The sequence below is a fragment of the Pan paniscus genome, chromosome 10 (genome assembly GCF_029289425.2).
Source record: "Pan paniscus chromosome 10, NHGRI_mPanPan1-v2.0_pri, whole genome shotgun sequence".
Classification (NCBI taxonomy): Eukaryota; Metazoa; Chordata; class Mammalia; order Primates; family Hominidae; genus Pan; species Pan paniscus.
The window spans coordinates 124,799,694-124,821,015 of record NC_073259.2 but is presented as its reverse complement, the minus strand read 5'-3'; the positions used below and the strand labels follow the sequence as shown (position 1 = coordinate 124,821,015).

The 21,322-nt window shown below is 45.6% G+C and overlaps 1 protein-coding gene across 5 annotated transcripts in view; it reads right to left on the bottom strand.

The window, feature by feature from the left end:
* Positions 1–21,265, bottom strand: part of RNFT2 (ring finger protein, transmembrane 2) — a 115,216-nt gene extending 93,951 nt beyond the window's left edge. For all 5 annotated transcript variants that reach the window (XM_008957814.3, XM_008957818.3, XM_008957817.6 and 2 more), the window contains exons 1-5: positions 21,060–21,265; positions 18,901–19,077; positions 18,328–18,386; positions 9,121–9,587; positions 5,315–5,391 (exon numbers count right to left, since the gene is read on the bottom strand). In XM_008957814.3, coding sequence (XP_008956062.3) covers positions 5,315–5,391; positions 9,121–9,587; positions 18,328–18,386; positions 18,901–18,924 — 627 coding nt within the window. In that variant the 5' untranslated portion in view covers positions 18,925–19,077; positions 21,060–21,265. The remainder of the gene's footprint in view (positions 1–5,314; positions 5,392–9,120; positions 9,588–18,327; positions 18,387–18,900; positions 19,078–21,059) is intronic.
* Positions 21,266–21,322: the final 57 nt, after the last annotated feature.

Sequence of the window (21,322 nt, the reverse complement as noted above, 5' to 3'; positions counted from 1 at the left end):
GAAATCCCTGATTTACCTGAAAAAGAATTCAGAAAGTTAGTTATTAAGCTAATCAGGGAGGGACCAGAGAAAGGCAAAGCCCAGTGCAACGAATTCCAAAATATGATACAAGAAGTGAAGGGAGAAATATTCAAGGAAATAGATAGCTTAAAGAAAAAACTATTAAAAATTCAGGAAACTTTGGACACATTTTTAGAAATGCGAAATGCTCTGGAAAGTCTCGGCAATAGAATTGAACAAGTAGAAGAAAGAAATTCAGAGCTCGAAGACAAGGTCTTTGAATTAACCCAATCCAACAAAGACAAAGAAAAGGGAATAAGAAAATATGAACAAAGCCTCCAAGAAGTCTGGGATTATGTTAAATGACCAAACCTAAGAATAATCAGTGTTCCTGAAGAAGAGAATTCTGAAAGCTTGGAAAACATATTTGGGGGAATAATCGAGGAAAATGTCCCCGACCTTGCTAGAGACCTAGACATCCAAATACAAGAAGCACAAAGAACACCCGGGAAATTCATCGCAAAAAGGTCTTTGCCTAGGCACACTGTCATCAGGTTATCCAAAGTTAAAACGAAGGAAACAATCTTAAGAGCTGTGAGACAGAAGCACCAGCTAACCTATAAAGGAAAACCTATCAGATTAACAGCAGATTTCTCAGCAGAAACCCTACAAGCTAGAAGGGATTGGGGCCCTATCTTCAGCCTCCTCAAACAAAACAATGATTAGCCAAGAATTTTGTATCCAGTGAAACTAACAATCATATATGAAGGAAAGATACAGTATTTTCAGACAAACAAATGCTAAGAGAATTCACCCATTACCAAGAATTTGCCATTACCAAGTCACCACTATAAGAACTGCTAAAAGGAGCTCTAAATCTTGAAATAAATCCTGGAAACACATCACAACAGACCCTCTTTAAAGCATAAATCACACAGGACCATAAAACAAAAATACAAGTTAAAAAGCAAAAACAAAAAATGAAAAAACCAAAGTACACAGGCAACAAAGAGCATGATGAATGCAATGGTACCTCACATTTCAATACTAACATTGAATGTAAGTGGCCTAAATGCTCCACTTAAAAGACACAGAATCACAGAATAGATAAGAACTCACCAACCAACCATCTGCTGCCTTCAGGTGACTCACCTAACACATAAGGACTCACATAAACTTAAAGGGGTGGAAAAAGGCATTTCATGCAAATGGACACCAAAAGCAAGCAGGGGTAGCTATTCTTATATCAGACAAAACAAACTTTAAAGCAACAGTGGTTAAAAGAGACAAAGAGGGACATTATATAATGGTAAAAGGCCTTGTCCAACAGGAAAATATCACAATTCTAAATATATATGCACCTAACACTGGAGCTCCCACATTTATAAAACAATGACTAACAGACCTAAGAAATGAGATTGACAGCAACATAGTAATAGTAGGGGACTTCAGTATTCCACTGGCAGCACTAGACAGGTCATCAAGACAGAAAGTCAACAAAGAAACAATGGATTTAAACTATACCTTGGAACAAATGGATTTAACAGATACATACAGAACATTTCATCTGACAACCGCAGAATACACATTCTATTCAACAGCGCATGGAACTTTCTCCAAGATAGACTATATGATAGGCCACAAAACGAGCCTCAATAAATTTAAGAAAATTGAAATTATATCAAGTACTCTCTCAGACCATGGCAGAATAAAACTGGAAATCAACTCCCAAAGGAACCTTCAAAACCATGCAAACACATGGAAATTAAATAACCTGCTCCTGAATGAGCATTGGGTCAAAAATGACATCAAGATGGAAATTAAAAAATTCTTCAAACTGAATGACAATAATGACACAACCTATCAAAACCTCTGGGATATAGCAAAGGTGGTGCTAAGAGGAAAGCTCATAGCCCTAAATGCTTACATCAAAAAGACTGAAAGAGCACAAACTGACACTCTAAGGTCACCCCTCAAGGAACTAGAGAAACAAGAAGAAACCAAATCCAAACCCAGCAGAAGAAAGGAAATAACCAAGATCAGAGCAGAACTAAATGAAATTGAAACAAAAAAATTCAAAAGATAAACAAAACAAGAAGCTGATTCTTTGAAAAGATAAATAAAACTGATAGACCATTAGCAAGATTAACCAAGAAAAGAAGAGAGAAAATCCAATGACCTCACTAAGAAACGAAACAGGAGATATTTCAAGTGACACCACTGAAATATAAAAGGTCAATCAAGGCTACTATGAACACCTTTATGCACAAAAACTAGAAAACCTAGAAGAGATGGATAAATTCCTGGAAAAATACAACCCTTCTCGCTTAAATCAGGAAGAATTAGATACCCTAAACAGACCAATAACAAGCAGCGAGATTGAAATGGTAATTAAAAAATTACCAACAAAAAAAAGTTCAGGACCAGACAGATTCACAGCAGAATTCTACCAGACATTCGAAGAATTGGTACCAATCTTTTTAACATTATTCCACAAGATAGAGAAAGAAGGAACCCTCCCTAATTCATTCTATGAAGCCAGCATCACCCTAATACCAAAACCAGGAAAGGACATAACCAAAAAAGAAAACTACAGATGGATATCCTTGATGAACATAGATGCTAAAATCCTTAACAAAATACTTGCTAACCGAATCCAACAAATTACCAAAAAGATAATCCACCATGATCAAGTGGGTTTCATACCAGGGATGCAGGGATGGTTTAACATGCGCAAGTCAATAAATGTGATACACCACGTAAACAGAATTAAAAACAAAAATCACATGATCATTTCAATAGATGCAGAAAAAGCATTTGACAAAATCCAGCATCCCTTTATAATTAAAACTCTCAGCAAAATGGCATAAAAGGGACATACCTTAGTGTAATAAAAGCCATCTATGATAAACCCACAGCCAACATAAAACAAACTTTTCAGATACAAGATTAATGTACACAAGTCAGTAGCTCTTTTATATACCAACAGCGACCAAGTAGAGAATCACATCAAGAACTCAACCCCTTTTACAATAGCTGCAAAAGAAAAAACAAAAAACAAAAAAAAACCTTAGGAATATACCTAACCAAGGAGTTGAAAAACCTCTACAAGGACAACTACAAAACATTGCTGAAAGAAATCATAGATGACACGAACAAATGGAAACACATCCCATGCTCATGAATGGGTAGAATCAATACTGTGAAAATGACCATACTGCCAAGAGCAATCTACAAATTCAATGCAATCCTCATCAAAATACTACCATCATTCTTCACAGAATTAGAAAAAAAAATTCCAAAATTCATATGGAACCAGAAAAGAGCCCACATAACTGAAGCAAGACTAAGCAAAAAGAAAAAGCTGGAGGCATCACACTACCTGATTTCAACCTGTACTATAAGGCCATAGTCACCAAAACAGCATGGTACTGGTACAAAAATAAGGACATATCTTTTCCTTTCAGCCGGAACTGCCATCTTCTAGTAATTCGCCAAAATGACGAACACAAAGGGAAAGAGGAGAGGCACCCGATATATGTTCTCTAGGCCTTTTAGAAAACATGGAGTTGTTCCTTTGGCCATGTATATGTGAATCTATAAGAAAGGTGATAGTGTAGACATCAAGGGAATGGGTACTGTTCAAAAAGGAATGCCCCGTAAGTGTTACCATGGCAAAACTGGAAGATTCTACAATGTTACCCAGCATGCTGTTGGCATTGTTGTAAACAAACAAGTTAAGGGCAAGATTCTTGCCGAGAGAATTAATGTGCATATTGAGCACATTAAGCACTCTGAGAGCCGAGACAGCTTCCTGAAATGCATGAAGGAAAATGATCAGAAAAAGAAAGAAGCCAAAGAGAAAGGTACGTGGGTTCAACTCAAGTGCCAGCCTGCTCCACCCAGAGAAGCACACTTTGTGAGAACCAATGGGAAGGAGCCTGAGCTGCTGGAACCTATTCCCTATGAATTCATGGCATAATAGGTGTTAAAAAAAAAAAAAAAAAAGACCTCTGGGCTATAAAAAAAAAATAGGGACATAGACCAATGGAACAGAATAGAGAACCCAGAAATAAACCAAAATACTTACAGCTAACTGAACATAACAAAAACATAAAGTGGGGAAAGGACACCCTTTTCAACAAATGGTGCTGGGATAATTGGCTAGCCACATGTAGGAGAGTGAAACGGGATCCTCATCTCTCACCTTATACAAAAATCAACTCAAGATGGATTAAGGATTTAAACCTAGGACCTAAAACTATAAAAATTCTAGAAGATAACATTGGAAAAACCCTTCTAGACATTGGCTTCGGCAAGGATTTCATAACCAAGAACCCAAAAGGAAATGCAATAAAAACAAAGATAAATAGCTGGGACCTAATTAAACTAAAGAGCTTTTGCACAGCAAAAGGAACAGTCAGCAGAGTAAACAGACAACCCACAGAGTGGGAGAAAATCTTCACAATCTGTACATCTGACAAAAGACTAATATCCGGAATCTACAATGAACTCAAACAAATCAGTAAGAAAAAAACAAACAATCCCATCAAAAAGTGGGCTAAGAACATGAATAGACAATTTTCAAAAGAAGATATACAAATGGCCAACAAACATGAAAAAATGCTTAACGCTGCTAATGATCAGGGAAATGCAAATCAAAACCACAATGTGATACCACCTCACTCCTGCAAGAATGGCCATAATCAAAAAGTCAAAAAACAATAGATGCTAGTGTGAATGCGGTGGACAGGGAACACGTCTACACTGCTGGTGGGAATGTAAACTAGTACAACCGCTATGAAAAACAGTGTGAGAGATTCTTTAAAGAACTAAAAGTAGAACTACCATTTGATCCAGCAATCCCACTACTGGGTATCTACCCAGAGGAAAAGAAGTCATTATTCAAAAAAGATACTTGCACACGCAAGTTTATAGCAGCACAATTCACAATTTTAAAATTGTGGAACCAACCCAAATGCCCACCAATCAACGGGTGTATAAAGAAATTGTGGTGTATATATATGTATATACATATATACATGGTGGAATACTACACAGCCATAAAAAGGAATGAATTAACAGCACTTGCAGTGACCTGGATGAGATTGGAAACTATTATTCTAAGTGATGTAACTCAGGAATGGAAAACCAAACATTGTACATTCTCACTGATATGTGGGAGTTAAGCTATGAGGACGCAAAGGCATAAGAATGATACAATGAACTCTGGAGACTTGCCGGGAAGACTGTGCCTGGCTTGTGGCTTATTTGTTGCAGCAGCCACAGGAGACTAGGTCGGAAAGTGACTCACCTTCAGAGAGACCTGTTCTCGAAGCGTGGAGTTGGCATAGGCGAAGGTGCTGGCCATCCCGATGCACACAGCAATGCCTGTGGGACAGAGAAGGGCCTGATGTCACCCACTTAGACTCATCAGGCCTAGCCCAGGTGCTGAGCAACATGGGGGAAAAGGCACATCCCTGGTCCCCTCAGAGTTGACAGAAGAGAGAAAAATAAAAAAAAATCCCACTTCTTGGGGATTTGGGCTGCCATCTAAATCTCTGGGAATTCTGAGCCATTCTGACTTAGGGACAGGATTTAGGTCCCTGTGGGGATACTTTATAGCACTGGATCAGGGGATGGGCTGTGCAGTCTGGTAAGGGCTGGGTTCAATTCCCAGCTCTGCCACTTCCTCTCTGTTTGAGCTTGGGCAAGTCACTGCACCTCTCTAAGCCCCAGTTTCCTCATCTGTAAAATGGACAGAACAATAACATTACTTACACCTCATAGAGGGATAAAGCTTCTAGATCATAATCCCTAGCAGTTAGTAAATGATGCCTCTTATTATTTCTACTTTTAAAAAGAATCTGATTGATAGAATCAGATAGAATTTGTGATAAAAGCATACATTGAAAAAACTCACCGCTGGGTGCAGTGGCGCACACTTGTAATCCCAGCACTTTGGGAGGCCGAGGTGGGCAGATCACTTGAGGCCAGGAGTTTGAGACCAGCCTGGCCAACATGGTGAAATCACATCTCTAGTAAAATACAAAAATTAGCCACACATGGTAGCATGTGACTGTAGTCGCAGCTACCCAGGAGGCTGAGGCACAAGAATTGCTTGAACCCAGGATGGGGAGGCTGCAGTGAATTGAGATCACACCACTGCACTCCAGCCTCGGCAACAGAGCAAGACTCTGTCTCAAAAAAAAAAAAAAAAAAAAGAAAAAAGAAAAAGAAAAAACTTACAACGCCATAAGGAATTCAAGTTTAATGTTCAATGAAAAAAAAAAATCCCAGCTAACAGACAAACATGACCCAGGCAGATGGCAGAATGGAATTGAATTTTCTTCCACCAGTCATTTCATTGCCACTGTTTGCCAAGCTACAATCTTGGAATTCTCCCCAAATAATGATTTTCGAGTCCTGCTTTTTGTTATTTGTAGACAGGATTCCTCTTTCACCTGATGCACTTACTGTTTATTTATTGAGACACTGTCTCACTCTGTCGCCCAGGCTGGAGTGCAGTGGTGCGATTTCAGCTCACTGCAACCTCCACCTCCTGGGTTCAAGTGATTCTTGTGCCTCAGCCTCCCGAGTAGCTGGGACTACAGGTGTGTGCCACCACACCTGGCTAATTTTTGAATTATTAGTAGAGATGGGGTTTCACCATGTTGGCCAGGCTGGTCTCGAATTCCTGACCTCAAGTGATCCACCCACTTCAGCTTCCCAAAGTGCCAGGATTACAGGCATGAGCCACTGTACCTGGTCTCACTTACTCTTTTAATAGGTATGTGTACTCCAGCTATTTTTCCAGATCTACTTTGTAGAAGCTGTATTTCTTCACTATAAGCACATAAAACAAGAATGAGTAGCCCCATAATCCTTTTTGGTACTCTTCCCTTTGATTAAAAAACAAAACAAAAAAAACCTGCCAAGTGAAAAATAAAATGATCATACTCACAAAACAAAACTTAGCTGTGATGCCAGAATTCAGGGTAGTGGGGAAGATGCCAGCTTTCACTTCTAGGAATAGAAAGGGTGGGGCTGATAGGGCAGCACCCCAGCAAGGAAGGTGGAGGAATCTGAGCGAGCTGGCAGTCACCAGAAAGAAGAAAATAAGAAATAAAGAATGGTCTCGTCTCCTCTCGAAGCTTTCTCTCTCTCTCTTTTTTTTTCAGTAGAGATAGGGTCTCACTATGTTTCCCAGGCTGGTCTCGAACTCCCAGCCTCAAGCAATCCTCCTGCCTCGGCCTCGCAAAGTGTTGAGATTATAGGCATGAGCCACCGCACCTGACCGATATTTTCTCATGGAAAGTAGTAGGCCACAAGATAATTCTTACCATCACTCCTACTGCAGTACTAAAACAACAGTGTATAAGCCTGCCAGGGCACAGCAACACCATGATCTAATAAGTAAGCCGGGCGTGGTGGCTCACACCTGTAATCCCAGCACTTTGGGAGGCCAAGGCAGGTGGATCACTTGAGGTTAGGGCTGAGAATCGCTTGAACTCAGCAGGTAGAGGTTTGCAGTGAGCTGAGATCGCGCCACTGCACTCCAGCCTGGTGACAGAGTGAGACTCCATCTCAAAAACAAAAACAAAAACAAACAAACAAAAAAACAGTAAGTAAGATTAATAATAACAATAACAGTATACTAGGCCAGGCACAGTAGCTCACGCCTGTAATCCCAGCACTTTGGGAGGCTGAGGCGGATGGAACACCTGAGGTCAGGAGTTTGAGACCTGGCCAACATGGTGAAACCCCGTCCCTACTAAAAAATACAAAAATTAGCTGGGTGTGGTGGCAGTTGCCTGTAATCCCAGGCACTCAGGAGGCTGAGGCAGGAGAATTGCTTGAACCCGGGAGGTGGAGGTTGCAGTGAGCAGAGGTCACGCCATTGCACTCCAGCCTGGGCAACAGGAGCAAAACTCCATGTCAAAACAAACAAACAGAAAACAGTATACTAGAGGCCAATTATTGACTGTTGAGTATGTGTCAGATAGGAGGCTGAGCACTTTATGAATCATTATCTTATTTCCTAAAAATAACAATAGGTAGTATTTATTCATCATTTGCTGTGTTGAATATTTCAATTCAGGCTCTATGTTAAATATTTCAATGTGTGTTAATAACAAATATAGTAGGCCGGGGCAGTGGCTCATTACCTGTAATCCCAGCACTTTGGGAGGCTTAGGTGGGAGGATTGCTTGAGCCCAGGAATTTGAGACCAGCCTGGGCAATATAGTGAGACTTCGACTCTATGAAAAAATTTAAAATTTAGCCGGGTGTGGTGGCACATGCCTGTAGTCCCAGCTACTCAGGAGGCTGAGGTGGGAGGATCACCAACCTGGGAGGCAAAAGTTGCAGTAAGTGAAGGTTGCAGTGAGCTGAGACCTGCACCACTGCGCTCCAGCCTGGCTGAAAGAGCAAGACCCTGTCTCAAAAAAAAAAAAAATATATATATATATAATATATATATTATATTATATATAATATATATATTATATTATATATAATATATTATATATAATATATATAATATATAATATAATATATAATATATATAATATATTATATATATTTTATATATATTATATATACTATATATAATATATAGTATATATATACACACACATATATAGTAAAAATAATGTGTTTTACACATATTAACTCAAATTTAACATCACTGTGATCCCATGAAGACTATAAAATCATACCCCCACTTGATAGATGAGGAAACTGAGGCACAGAGAGGTTAAATAATGCACCTAGCATCACACAACTAGGAGGGGACAGAGCTAGGGTGCAGACTCCAGCAGTCTGAGTTATTACACAGCACTCCTTTACACCAGCCAACCAGCGAGGAAGTTTCTATCATAACCCCCACTAGACAGATGAGGAAACCGAGGCTCAGAGAAGCCAAGTGACTTGCCTGAAGTCACACAGCTAGTCGGCCAGGATTTGAACCCAGGTCTGACTCAGAATCCCACATCCTGAAGCCCATGTTGGTCTCTGCTGCCTCTCCCTGGGCTTCAGAGGAGGAGCCCCCACCCCACCGGCTGCAGGCAGCCTGCCTGTGAAGCCCATGGCTAGGACACTCATGCCCCCAGAACTCACCGAGCTTATGCTGAAAGCACAGTTTGGCCAGGAGGATCAGGATGAAGGGGAGTCCTTTCTGGAGCCAGCAGATCACAGCCTTCAGCTCGGACAGGGCGGGGGCGGGCGTCCCAGGCTGCTCGTCGCCTCCCTCCTCCGAGTGCCCCCGGTGGTCCCCACCCACGTGCTGCAGCAGGGAGCCCCCGCGGTGGCCGCCATGGTGGAAGTGGTGGTGGGGCTGGCGGTGGTGGTAGGCGCCCCCCTCGCCCCGGCCCCCTCCTTCCTCCCTGGACGCGGGCATCTGGATGAACACGTCCCCGCCGCCAGCCGAGGAGCCCAGCACCAGGCTGGAGGGGAACGAGCTGGTGGGGAGGCTGCCTGATAAGCCCGAGAAGAGCGCTGGTGGGGAGGCTGCCTCTGCCTTCAGACTCTCAAAGACGCCACCTTCATCCACACTCGCCTCGGAGCTGAGCGCCTGGCTGCGGTTTCTGGGTGCCAAGGGGAGAGAAACCCCAGGAAGTCAGGCAGATGGAAAAGACCTTACTCCAGAGGAGGATGGGGACTAATAATATCAATTATGTTATGGGTTGAGCTGTGTCCCCCTCAAATTCACATGAAGTCCTTCCTCCCAGGACCTCAGAATGTGACCCTGTTTAAAGATAGGGTCTATACGAGGCAATGAGGTTAAAATGAAGTCACTGGAGTGGGTCCCAATCCAGTGTGACTGCTGTCCCTGTAAGAAGAGGTTAGGGCTGATGCAGTGGCTCATGCCTGTAATCCCTGTACTTTGGGAGTCAGAGGTGGGAAGATCACTTGAGCCTAGTTGTTCAAAACCAGCCTGGGCAACATAGGGAGACCCCATCTTTACAAGAAATAGAGCTAAATTAGCCAGGCATGGTGGTGCATGCCTGTAGTCCCAGCTATTCAGGAGGCTGAGGTGGGAGGATCACTTGAGCCCAGGAGGTTGAGGCTGTAGTGAGCCAAGATCTCGCCACTGCACTCCAGCCTGGGCGACAGAGAGCCTGTCTCAAAAGTGGGGGAAAAAAAAAGAGGAAGAGATTAGGACACAGGTACAGAGAGTAGACCATGTAAAGACCCAGGGAGAAGACGGCTGTCCACAAGCCAAGGAGAGAGGCCTCAGAAAGAACCAACCCTGCTGATACCCTGCTCTCAGCCTTCCAGCCTCCAGAATTTGTTATAAGAAATTTCTGTTGTTTAAGCCCCCTGGGGTGTGGTACTTTGTTACGGCAGTCCTAGGAACTAATACAAATAATATTAATAACAATAGGTCGTAACCTTTATTGAAACCTACTACGTGTCAGATAGTCTTCTGAGTGTTTTGCATTGATTAACTTACTAAATCCTCCCATCAACCCTGGAATTAGGTCCTACTGATATTCCCGCTTTACAGATAAAGAAATGGAGGCTCAGAGAGAGAAAGTAACTTGTCCAGAGTCACAGAGCTGGTAAGGGATGGAGCAGGGGAGATTCGAACCCAGGCCGACTCTCTCTAGAGCCCACTTTAGTAACCAGCACACTTCGTTGAAAAGGGAGCACAGAATTCTATGATTCTAGAATTACCTCGGGATCCCAAGGACCGCTGGCTCTGCAGTCTTCAAGTTCAATGGCCCCCAGTTCCCCAGAGGGGCCAGCCTTGGTCACAGCTGACATTGGGTGGGCGGCAGAGAGTAATGTGAAGAAGACTTAGCTGGGAGGCCCACATTCAAACTCCAGCTCCACCTGTTCTAGGGGCCTTATACCTCTGCACTCAGCTTTCTCACCTGAAAAATGGGCCTTTATTCCTGAATAGAATTCCTGGGGTTGGGGGTGTTAAATTTAAAATACGTTTTGCAATAATAGGTTCTCAATACGTGGGAACTGTTATCTCTAGTTCCTATGGAAGACCTGCAGTGCCATATTGCTTTCTCTAGTTCCAAGCAAGGGCCTCTTGGGTTGGAATCAGGCAAAGGATTCTGTAGCTCTTACAGAGCCACTGCTGGCGGAGCAGAGAGCCCGGAGTTAGGCCTGCAGGAATGGAGAGCCCAGAATTGGGTGCAGTTTCCTACGAACATCAAGTTCTGGGTACCATCTTTCTATTCTTGGGTTCATCCTCTTTTCTTTCTTTTTTTTTCTTTTGAGACAGAGCCTTGCTCTGTCACCCAGGCTGGAGTGCAGTGGCGCCATCTCAGCTCACTGCAACCTCCGCCTCCCAGGTTCAAGCGATTCTCCTGCCTCAGCCTCCCGAGTAGCTGGGACTACAGGCACCTGCCATCATGTGCGGCTAATTTTTGTATTTTTAGAGAGATAGGGTTTCACCACGTTGGCCAGACTGGTATTGAACTCCTGACCTCAGGTGATCTGCCCGCCTCGGCCTCCCAAAGTGCTGGGATTACAGGCATGAGCCACCGTGCCCGGCCGAGGGTTCATCCTCTTTTCAAGTGGAATCACTACATTGCAAACTCAGTCCACACCACAGATGCAAGCGGAGCCGATGTGCTCGACGTGCATGTGTTGGGGAGCAGGAGGACAAAGAGCCACTCCCTCCTTCTCTCACCCTGCAGGCACCTCCACAGACCACTAAGAGACTCCAGATGTACCATGAGCTTACTGATAATGGGCTGGGCTTCATTCATCCTCTGGACCCCACAACCCAGGGCACACAGTAGGTGCTTAATAAATGTATGCCAGATGTTATTCAGTCCGAAATGGCAGCAGGAGGGAGGCTTTGGTGGAAATTTTCCACTGTTTTCATACTTGATCTCATATCATCTATTATATGAGACCATTATCCACAGAGTGAGACGGGGGTCTCACTCTGTTGCCCAGGCTGGAATAGTGTGATCATAGCTCCCTAGAGCCTCAAACTCCTGGGCTCAAGTGATCCTCCCACCTCAGCCTCCTGAGTAGCTGGGATTATAGGCATGTGCCACTGCAATTGGCTCCAGGAAATATGTTTTAAAATATATAAAAGACCAGCCATGGTGGCTCACGCCTATAATCCCAGCACTTTGGGAGGCCAAGGTGGGCAGATTGCTTGAGCCCAGGAGTTCAAGACCAGCCTGGGCAACATTGCAAGAACCTGTCTCTACAAAAAATTAAAAAGTAGCCAGGCATGGTGGCACGCACCTGTAGTCCCAGCTAGTGGGGAGGCTGAGGTGGGAGGATGGCTTGAGCCCAGGAGGTGGAGGTTGCAGTGAGTTAAGATCACGCCACTGCACTCCAGGCTGGGTGACAGAGAGAGATGCTTTCTCAATAAATAAGTAAATGAATAAATAATAATAAAACACGTATGTCCAGCATCTGTATTTAAGGATTCAACCAACCTTGAGTCGTGGACCAAAACCCACAGATACAAAAGGCTGACTGTCCTAGCCATTTTATACCAGGGACCTCAGCAGCTGCATATTCTCATATCCATGGGGTCTTGGAAGCAATTCCCCCACGAATATGGAGGGCTGACGGTATTTGATTATTTCACGATCCCACTAAAAGCCCTCCCAGGGCTTCCCATTCTGTGTTCCTTCCCATGGTCTCAGAGGAACCCTCTAGATAGGTACAAATATCATTCCCAAATATCATGTTCCTTACTGACAAAGAAACTGAGGCTCAGAGAGATGAAGTTGCCAGGCGCCCTGGATTATTTGGCCCCAAACTCCAATCTTATCATGTGCCCCTTTCTCATCATTCAAGGGCTTTCTACTACAGGCTATCACCTTCACCGGATGTCTCCCCTAACCCGTACCCCATCCCAACTAGGTAACGCACGCTCATCTGTCAGATTTCAGCTAAAATCTCCCTTCCTGGATTGAGGCTTCACTCCTTCCTAGACAATGACAGTCCCCTGCTCCTTGCTCTCACTGCACCCTCACGTCACCTGCACAGGATTGATCACAGCTGTTATTTTATTCCTCATCTTTCCCTTGAGACCTGTGGCTCTCAACCCTGGCCATATATTATAATCACTTGGGGGAACTTCTGCAAAAGACAGGTGCCCCGACCCCACTGGAGACCAACTGAATCAAAATCTTTATGGGTGGGCCCCAGCATCTGAAGTTACTCAGAGTCCCCTCACTGATTCTTGTTTTTTTTTTTAGCAGGGTCTCCCTCTGTCACCCAGGCTAGAGTGCAGTGGCGCGATCTCGGCTCACTGCAACCTCTGCCTCCTGGGCTCAAGTGATTCTTATGCCTCAGCCTCCCGAGTAGCTGGGATTACAGGTGTGTGCCACTATGCTTGGCTAATTTTTGTATTTTCTGTAGAGATGGGTTTTCACCATGTTGGCCAAGCTGGTCTCGAACTCCGGAGCTCAAGTGATCCACCCGCCTTGGCCTCCCAAAGTGCTGGGATTACAAGCATGAGCCACCATTCCCCACTGCCCCCAGTTACAGTGATTCTAATGTGTGGTCAGTGCTGCAAACCATAGCTTTGGACAGAGCTCCACTCCACAAGGTCAAAGACCATACCCTTGCTCCCCACTGTATCTTTACCACCCCGCACAATGCACCTGGCACTCAGAACATGCTTAATAAAAAGTGTTTGAAAGAATACATGAACAGGCATACTAAACGCTCTGAGAAGGCCTGCAAGTGAAATAATGGACTTTGCTTAAGCCCAGTGTTCCCCAAACTTATTTGACCACAGAATTCTTTTTATCCATGAAAAACCATTTAACAGCTTGCAGAACACCTGTGACACACAGCAGTGGGACACGGTGGTTTCCCTGGCTGCACAAACTGGGCCTGCAGGTATGTTACTAAAAACCTAGTGAGGCCAGGCGTGGTGGCTCACGCCTGTAATCCCAGCACTTTGGGAGGCCGAGGTGGGCAGATCACTTGAGGTCAGGAGTTTGAAGCAGGCTGGGTGTGGTGGCTCACACATGTAGTCCCAGCACTTCGGGAGGCTGAGGTCGGTGAATCACTTGAGGCCAGGAGTTTGAGACCAGCCTGGCCAATATGGCAAAAAACCCTCTCTACTAAAAATACAAAAATTAGCCAGGCATGGTGGTGCATGCCTATAATCCTAGCTACTCAGGAGGCTGCGGCAGGAGAATCGCTTGAACCTGGGAGGCAAAGGTTGCAGTGAGCTGAGATTGTGCCACTGCACTCCAGCCTGGGCAACACAGTGAGACTCTATCTCAAAAAAAAAAAAAAAAAATCTGGTGCAATGGAGGAAACTCACGATTGGATTCCCTCCCTCACCAAGCCCCATCCCTGCTGGCTCCAAAAGCCCAGGAAATATGCGCTCCTCCTCCACTGGGCTCTGGATAATAATAATGATAATATTAATAATGACAACAACAGCAAACACCATGGCTATGATCCTCAAGGGGCCTTGAGCTTTTTCTGCACTTCAAAGAGCTCAGCTCAGAAAGCAAGAGCCCTGGCAGGTACCCATGTTGGTCCATGAGGAGGCCACTCTCTCTCCGTGGCCACCCAAGGGGCCCTAGAAAGCCATCCTGTCCCCCTTGAGCTTGCCAGCACTCTGAGTTCACTGGGCTCAGGGGCCTCCAGTACAACCAGGGAAGACTCAACTCACCAAGGGGCTTTTTATAGCTGGCCTCCCTTCCCTGGGCCTCTCCCCTGCATCCAGCCGAGATTTCAGCCTGACTGGGAAAGAATATTCCTTAGGGGGACAGAGGCTGTGCTTCCAACTTAACCACTTAAGCGCCAGAGCTTGAGGCAACCCAGGAGGAAAAGTGGTTCTGCTCAGACACTAGGCAGCCAAAATGTGCTATCTCAAAGCACAGGTGCTGGGGGACACAGGGATGGGGGCCCAAATCTCAGCCCTGCTACTTCCTGGCTGTGTGACTTTAGGTAATTTCCTTCCCCTCTCTGAGCCTCAGCTTCTGCATTTGTAAAATGGGTGCTCTCACTGGGCTAATGTGGCTGTTGGCACAGCATAAGCACTCAATACACGGTTTGAGTTTCCTGCTGTGCTCTCTGCCTGCAAGAGATCTCATGGTTCACTTGAGAGCAGATGACAATGTTGTCTTTAGAGGCGGAAAAGGTTCCAACAGGCAGGCTTATTACAAGCCGGATGCTGTTTCTGCATCTTCACACTCACTCCTTCATCCATAAACAACTTTTTTTTTTTTTTTTTTTTTTTGAGGAGGAGTCTCACTCTGTCACCCAGGCTAGAGTGCAGTCGCATGATCTCTGCTCGTTGCAGCCTCCACCTCCAGGGTTCAAGTGGTTCTCCTTCCTCAGCCTCCTGGGTAGCTGGGACTACAGGCATCTGCCACCACACTGGCTAATTTTTGTATTTTTAGTAGAGACGGGGTTTCAGCATGTTGGCCAGGCTGGTCTCAAACTCCTGATCTCAGGTGATCAGCCTGCCTTACCCCCACAAAGTGCTGGGATTACAGGCATAAGCCACCATGCTTGGCCCATAAGCAACTCTTGAGTTCTGTTACCTGCCATTTTTGGATGGAGAAGCTGAGACCTAGGGGTGAAGTCACATATCAAAGTCACCACAGGTGGGAAGTGGCTGAGCTGGGGTTTGGCTGAGCCCCGTGTTCTTCCCTGCAGAACAGGCAGGCACCATACAAAACTCAGTCCCAGTGCTGGGACTGGGGGATACCATTTGTGATTCTGTAGCCAACCCCAGAGTCACAGGGGGTATGGGATGTGAGGAAGGGAAGGCTTGGCTGCCCGCCCCTTGGATGTATGTGCTAGCACGGGGCTTCTGGGGCTGGAGGCTGTCCCAATCTGAGAACAGGCCCCCAGGTGTGTTCCCTCTTGGGTTTCAATAGATATAAATTCTAGGCTGGGTGCAGTGGCTCATGCCTGTAATCCCAGCCCCTTGGGAGGCTGAGGTGGGCAGACTGCCCAAGCTCAGGAGTTCGAGACCAGCCTAGCCAACATGGTGAAACCCCATCTCTACTAAAATACAAAAAAATTAGCCAAACGTGGTGGTGCGTGCCTATGGTCCCAACTACTCGGGAGGCAGAGGCATGAGAGTAGCTTGAACCCAGGAGGCGGAAGTTGTAGTGAGCTGAGATTGTACTACTGCACTCCAGCCTCGGTGACAGAGCAAGACTCCATCTCAAAAAAAAAAAAATTCTAGCTCATGAGTGTTTTTTAACTGTTTTTTTTTTTTTTTTTTTTTTTAGATTCTACCTGGTATCTATTAATCACAGGGCCAAACTAACGGCCAAAGTTATTTACGTGTCCTTGTGATCCAGAGCCCATAACCCCAACCACTGCTTCATTTAACCTTTTTTTTTTTTTTTTTTTTTTTGAGATAGGGTCTCACTCTGTTGCCCAGGCTGGAATGCAGTGGTGCAATCATAGCTCACTGCAACCTCCACCTCCTGGGCTCAAGCAATCCTCCCACCTCTGCCTCCTGCATAACTAGGACCACAGATGCATGCCACCATGCTGGGTAAGTTTTTATTTTTTGTAGAGATAGGGTCTCCCTATTTTGCCCAGGCTGATCTCAAACTTCTGGGCTCAAGCAATCCTCTCACCTTGGCTTCCCAAAGTGCTGAGACTATAGGTATGCACCACCATACGTGGCTAGTTTTAAAGTTTTTTAGTAGAGACAGGATCTCCTCATGTCACCTAGGCTGGTCTCCAACTCCTGGACTCAGGTTATCCTCCCACCTTGGTCTCCCAAAGTGTTGGGATTACAGGCGTGAGTCACTGCATGGCCCTTCCTTCATCTAAGTTTTACACACGCAGCCAATATTTCTCCTGTCCTAAATCATCTAGGGCCAGACACCAAACTAAAGAGCACCTTGAGGCCAGGCGTGGTGGCTTGCGCTTATAATCCCAGCGAGCAGGAGCTTGGGTGGCCAAGTCGGACAGATCGCTTGAGCCCGGGAGTTTGAGACCAGCCTGGGAAACATAACAAAACCCTGTCTCTACAAATACAAAAATTAGCCGGGCATGGTGGTGCATGCCTTTAGTCCCAGCTACTCGGAAGGCTGAGAGGTAGGAGGATTGCTTGAGCCTGAGAGGTCGAGGCTGCAGTGAACCGAGATCATGCCACTGCATTCTAGCCTGGGCAACAGAGGGAGATCCTATCTCAAAAAAAATAAAAAATAAAATAAAAAAAAGAAACCACCTCGGTACCCCAGAGCCCACCAACATGATTCAAACTAGCCAGTCCTAAACTATTGCCCCTGCCTTGCCTTTCTTTCCCCCAGAAAACACAATAAAGGCTGTGGCCTATGCTTTTTCCTCGGTCCTTTCTGCCCTCTGATTATTGCTGGTGCTTCCCCAGGTGGCCCTGCAAGCAGTAGTATGCCCCCTCATCTTGAGAAATGGAAGAAATAAAAATCTCATCTTTCAATGTCATTAGCCTCTCCGTGTTGTTTCTCAGAGCTATGATCTCAGTGTTTGTGTAGATTCTTATGTTGAAACCTAACCCATGCCAGGTGCAGTGGTTCACACCTATAATCCCAGGGCTTTGAGAGGTCAAGGTAGGAAGATCGCTTGAGCCCAGGAGTTTGAGGCCAGTCTGGACAACTTAGTGAGACCCCGTCTCTACCAAAAAATTTAAAAAATTAGCTAGGTATGGTGGCACATGCCTGTAGTCCCAGCTACTCAGGAGGCTGAGGCAGGAGGATCGCTTGAGCCTAGGATTTGGAGGCTATAGTGAGCCATGATCACCACTGCACTCCAGCCTGGGTAACAGAGCAAGACTCTCTCTCAAAAAAGAAACCTAACCTGTAATTTGATTGTACTGGAAGGTGGGCCTTTGGGAATGATTAGGTGATGAGATGGGCTCTTCACGAATGGGATTAGTGCCCTTAAAAAGGAGACCCAGACAGATCCCTTTCCCTTCACCACATTAGGACATAGCAAAAGAATGGCCATCAGTGAACCAGAAAGTGGGCCTTTCGCAGACACTGAATATGCTGGAGCTTTCATCTTGGACTTCCTAGCTTCCAGCACTGTGAGAGATAAACATTTGTTGTTTAAACCACCCATTCTATGATATTTTTGTGATAGCAGCCTGTATGGACTAAGACATCTCTATAAATCAAAATTCCACAGGTACATTCATTGATACAATGAGTCAGGTGGCTCATCTATCACACAAGACTTTGAAATTTAGCATAAAAGAAAGAGCAAGCTATTATGCATTGAATGTTTAGTATGAGGCCATCAGTGTGACTCTAACAACTAACGCTGAGGGTGAGGTATTGTTCAATCCAGTTTCGGGTTGCCCCTCACCACCCGAAGCCTAGAGCCCTCAGATGGAACAGAAGCAGGGATGCCTACCTTTCAGGTGGAATGTTATCCGTGTTGCTGCTGTGGCGTCTCTGCATCTTCCTTAACACCTAAAACCCAACACATGGGTGAGCCAGAGTCTCCCAACACTCCCACTGCCTGTCAGATTGCCAAGGTAATTGTAAACTGCAAACCTGCACTAGTCGTATCTTAGACCCCTAGTGCTCGCTGGCATTTTCCAAAGTGTGTTTCAATCTTTCATGCCATTCCATCCTCAATGTGACATTCTATTCCATGAGGAAAGCTATCACCCCATTTCACAGAGGAGGACGATGAGACTCAGAGGCGGAGACAGTCCTCATGTGAGAGGATAACATGGTAAACTGTGCAGCCAAGAGGTGCTGGATGAAGTGAAGTGGGCAGCGGACTGGCAGGAGACATGGATTCTGGGTTGATGCTGCGGCTAACTTGCTGTGACCCTAGACAAATCAGTAACCTCTCTGTGGCTTCAGATTCCCCATGTGTTACATGGGAGGGGTGGAGTGGTCAAACCAAAACTTCCTTCCAGCTCTCACATTTAATCAAGTAGTAATAAAGATGCAAATTCTCTTGGAGACGTGTCACCTGATTCACTGTGAAGAGCCACATGGACTTCAGAACTCCATGTTGACGACACTGGAGGTAGGCATTCGGGAATCCTCAGGGGGATGTGACCAATGGATCCCAGAGAGGACAGGCCTCCCCCTCCTCTTCGTCTCCAGAGGGACGCACAGTCAGGGGAGCTTGCCAGAGACTCCAAACCTGGATGGAACAGAACACTTGGATGAACAGTCCCTGTGATACCTTGAATCTGCTAAGAAGCCTTAGGACATTGTTGGTAGCTATAAGCAGATGATTCCATCTGCTCAGTATCTCTGGGTAGCCTCTCAGTGATCCCCCCTTGAAACTCCTTTTTTTTTTTTTAAGACGGAGTGGTGCGATCTTGGCTCACTGCAACCTCTGCCTCCCAGGTTCAAGCGATTCTCCTGCCTCAGCCTCCTGAGTGGCTGAAATTACAGGCTTACAGGCATGCGACACCACGCCCACCTAATTTTTGTATTTTTAGTAGAGATGGGGTTTCACCATATTGGCCAGGCTGGTCTCAAACTTCTGATCTCAAGTGATCCGCCTGCCTTGGCCTCCCAAAGTGCTGGGATTACAGGCATAAGCCACCATGCCCGGCCCTCTTTGAAACTCTTAATGTATTGTATTTCATCCTATTGTCAAACTAAGAGTCCTGATTGGGGAAGCCAGAAAATATGTTTTAAACCCTCCAACGGCTGCCCAGTGCAATCAGAATCAAACCCGAGCTCTGTCCATAGCCTACGGGTTCTTCCTGATGTAGCATCATCTGTTTCCAACTGCATTTCCTCCCATTCTCCCTTTTCCCACTCCTGTCCACCCACAGTGGCCCTTCTGTTCCTCTAATGTGTCAGCGTGTCCCTGCCTCAGGGCCTTTGCACTTGCTGTGCCCTCCCCTTGGAATACTTTCTCCTCTAAATGTGGCAGGGCTTGGTCCCGCAGGGCAAATGTCGTCTCTTCCCAGAGGCCTTCTCTTCTCATTCTCCTGACTCCCCATAATATTGCCCTGTTTTATATTATTCATAGCACTTATTTGTTCATGTTTTCTTATTTATTTATGATTTGTCCTCCCCATTAGAATATAAATGCCATTCCTGAAAGTAGGGATCCTGTCTACTTGGTTCACCCCTCTGCCTCAGCATCCAGGACACTGTTTGGCACAGAGTGGCGCTCAACAAGTATTTACTCAATGAATAAAACATCTATGGGTCTCCCAGTTCCCCTTTTCTAGATCCCTTGCTCCCTGTCCCACCTTTCACCCTAGCAAGGTAATAAGGGCCATCTACTTCCCATGAAAAGGTTTAGCCTCCGTGAATATCTTCTTGTCTCTGGAGGCAGAGCCAATATTGTGGATATAGGGTGTCTATATCAGTCAGATGGTGTCTGACTTCAGTTCAGGGCACGATTATTGGCTGTTGAATGACTTCCTAATCCTGACCAGGCTTCTTGAGGGGGCAGCAATGGTGTCACTAGGGCCACTGATTAAAAATGACCCGCCAGTGAAGCCTCCTTTCTCTTTTGAAAAATTAGGAAACAAACCGGTCAGCAGCAGCATCTTCATATATCAAGAAAAGGTCATTATATAAATATTTTTCAAGAATTTGCAATCTCAACTTAATCCTCCTCTCGCCCCTCCCTCCATTATCCCACATTGCAAATCCTTGGGGGAAAATAAAATTCATATTCCAAAGTTCTCATCCACACATTTAACACCACCTCCTAAATCGAATGCTCGAAACTCTACTTTCGGATGCTTGTATTGGAAGAGGCTTCGGATTCTTTGTTGGAAGCAGGCCGTACATAATTCTGGAATAAATTTTTGCACGCGGGATGCATCTGAATGAATGAAACGCTTTTTAATCCTCTGCTCTGTACATCCCACTATGTCCCTTTGAAGGACCGCACCGAGACTTTTCGATGCTTGCTATGGTTCAAGTTGCGCCCCCGGGGCCCGTTACAGGACTGCACCGAAATGCACTCAGCGGAGCATCGCCTGCATCACTTGGACTGGCAGCCGGCAGGTGCACTTCGGGAACAACGTCGCGAGCGCTTTTCATCCCTGCAACCAACACACAGCGCAAAACGCTCTGGGACTGCAAGGGCAGGAGACTACACAGACCGTGATGGGAGAAAAGAAAAAAAAAATCGCGTTCTCTTTTTACCTGCCCAGACAATTCAGCAATCACAGCCGCATCATTCAGGTCCAGCCAAGCCAATCACCCGCGCAGCCTGGGCAGCATGTGACTTCCGATGCTTCCGGCCTCCTATTGGGTGGTTTCTTGGCGTCGCCGGGTCCGGCGCTAGGACCCGGGCACAGCTACGCCCGCCGCACTCACGCGATTGTCCGCCCCCTTTCCCGGCACTTAACCAATAGAAGGCCGCCGTTCCTTAGGGACCAATGGTGAGGAGATCTTGCGCGACTAGC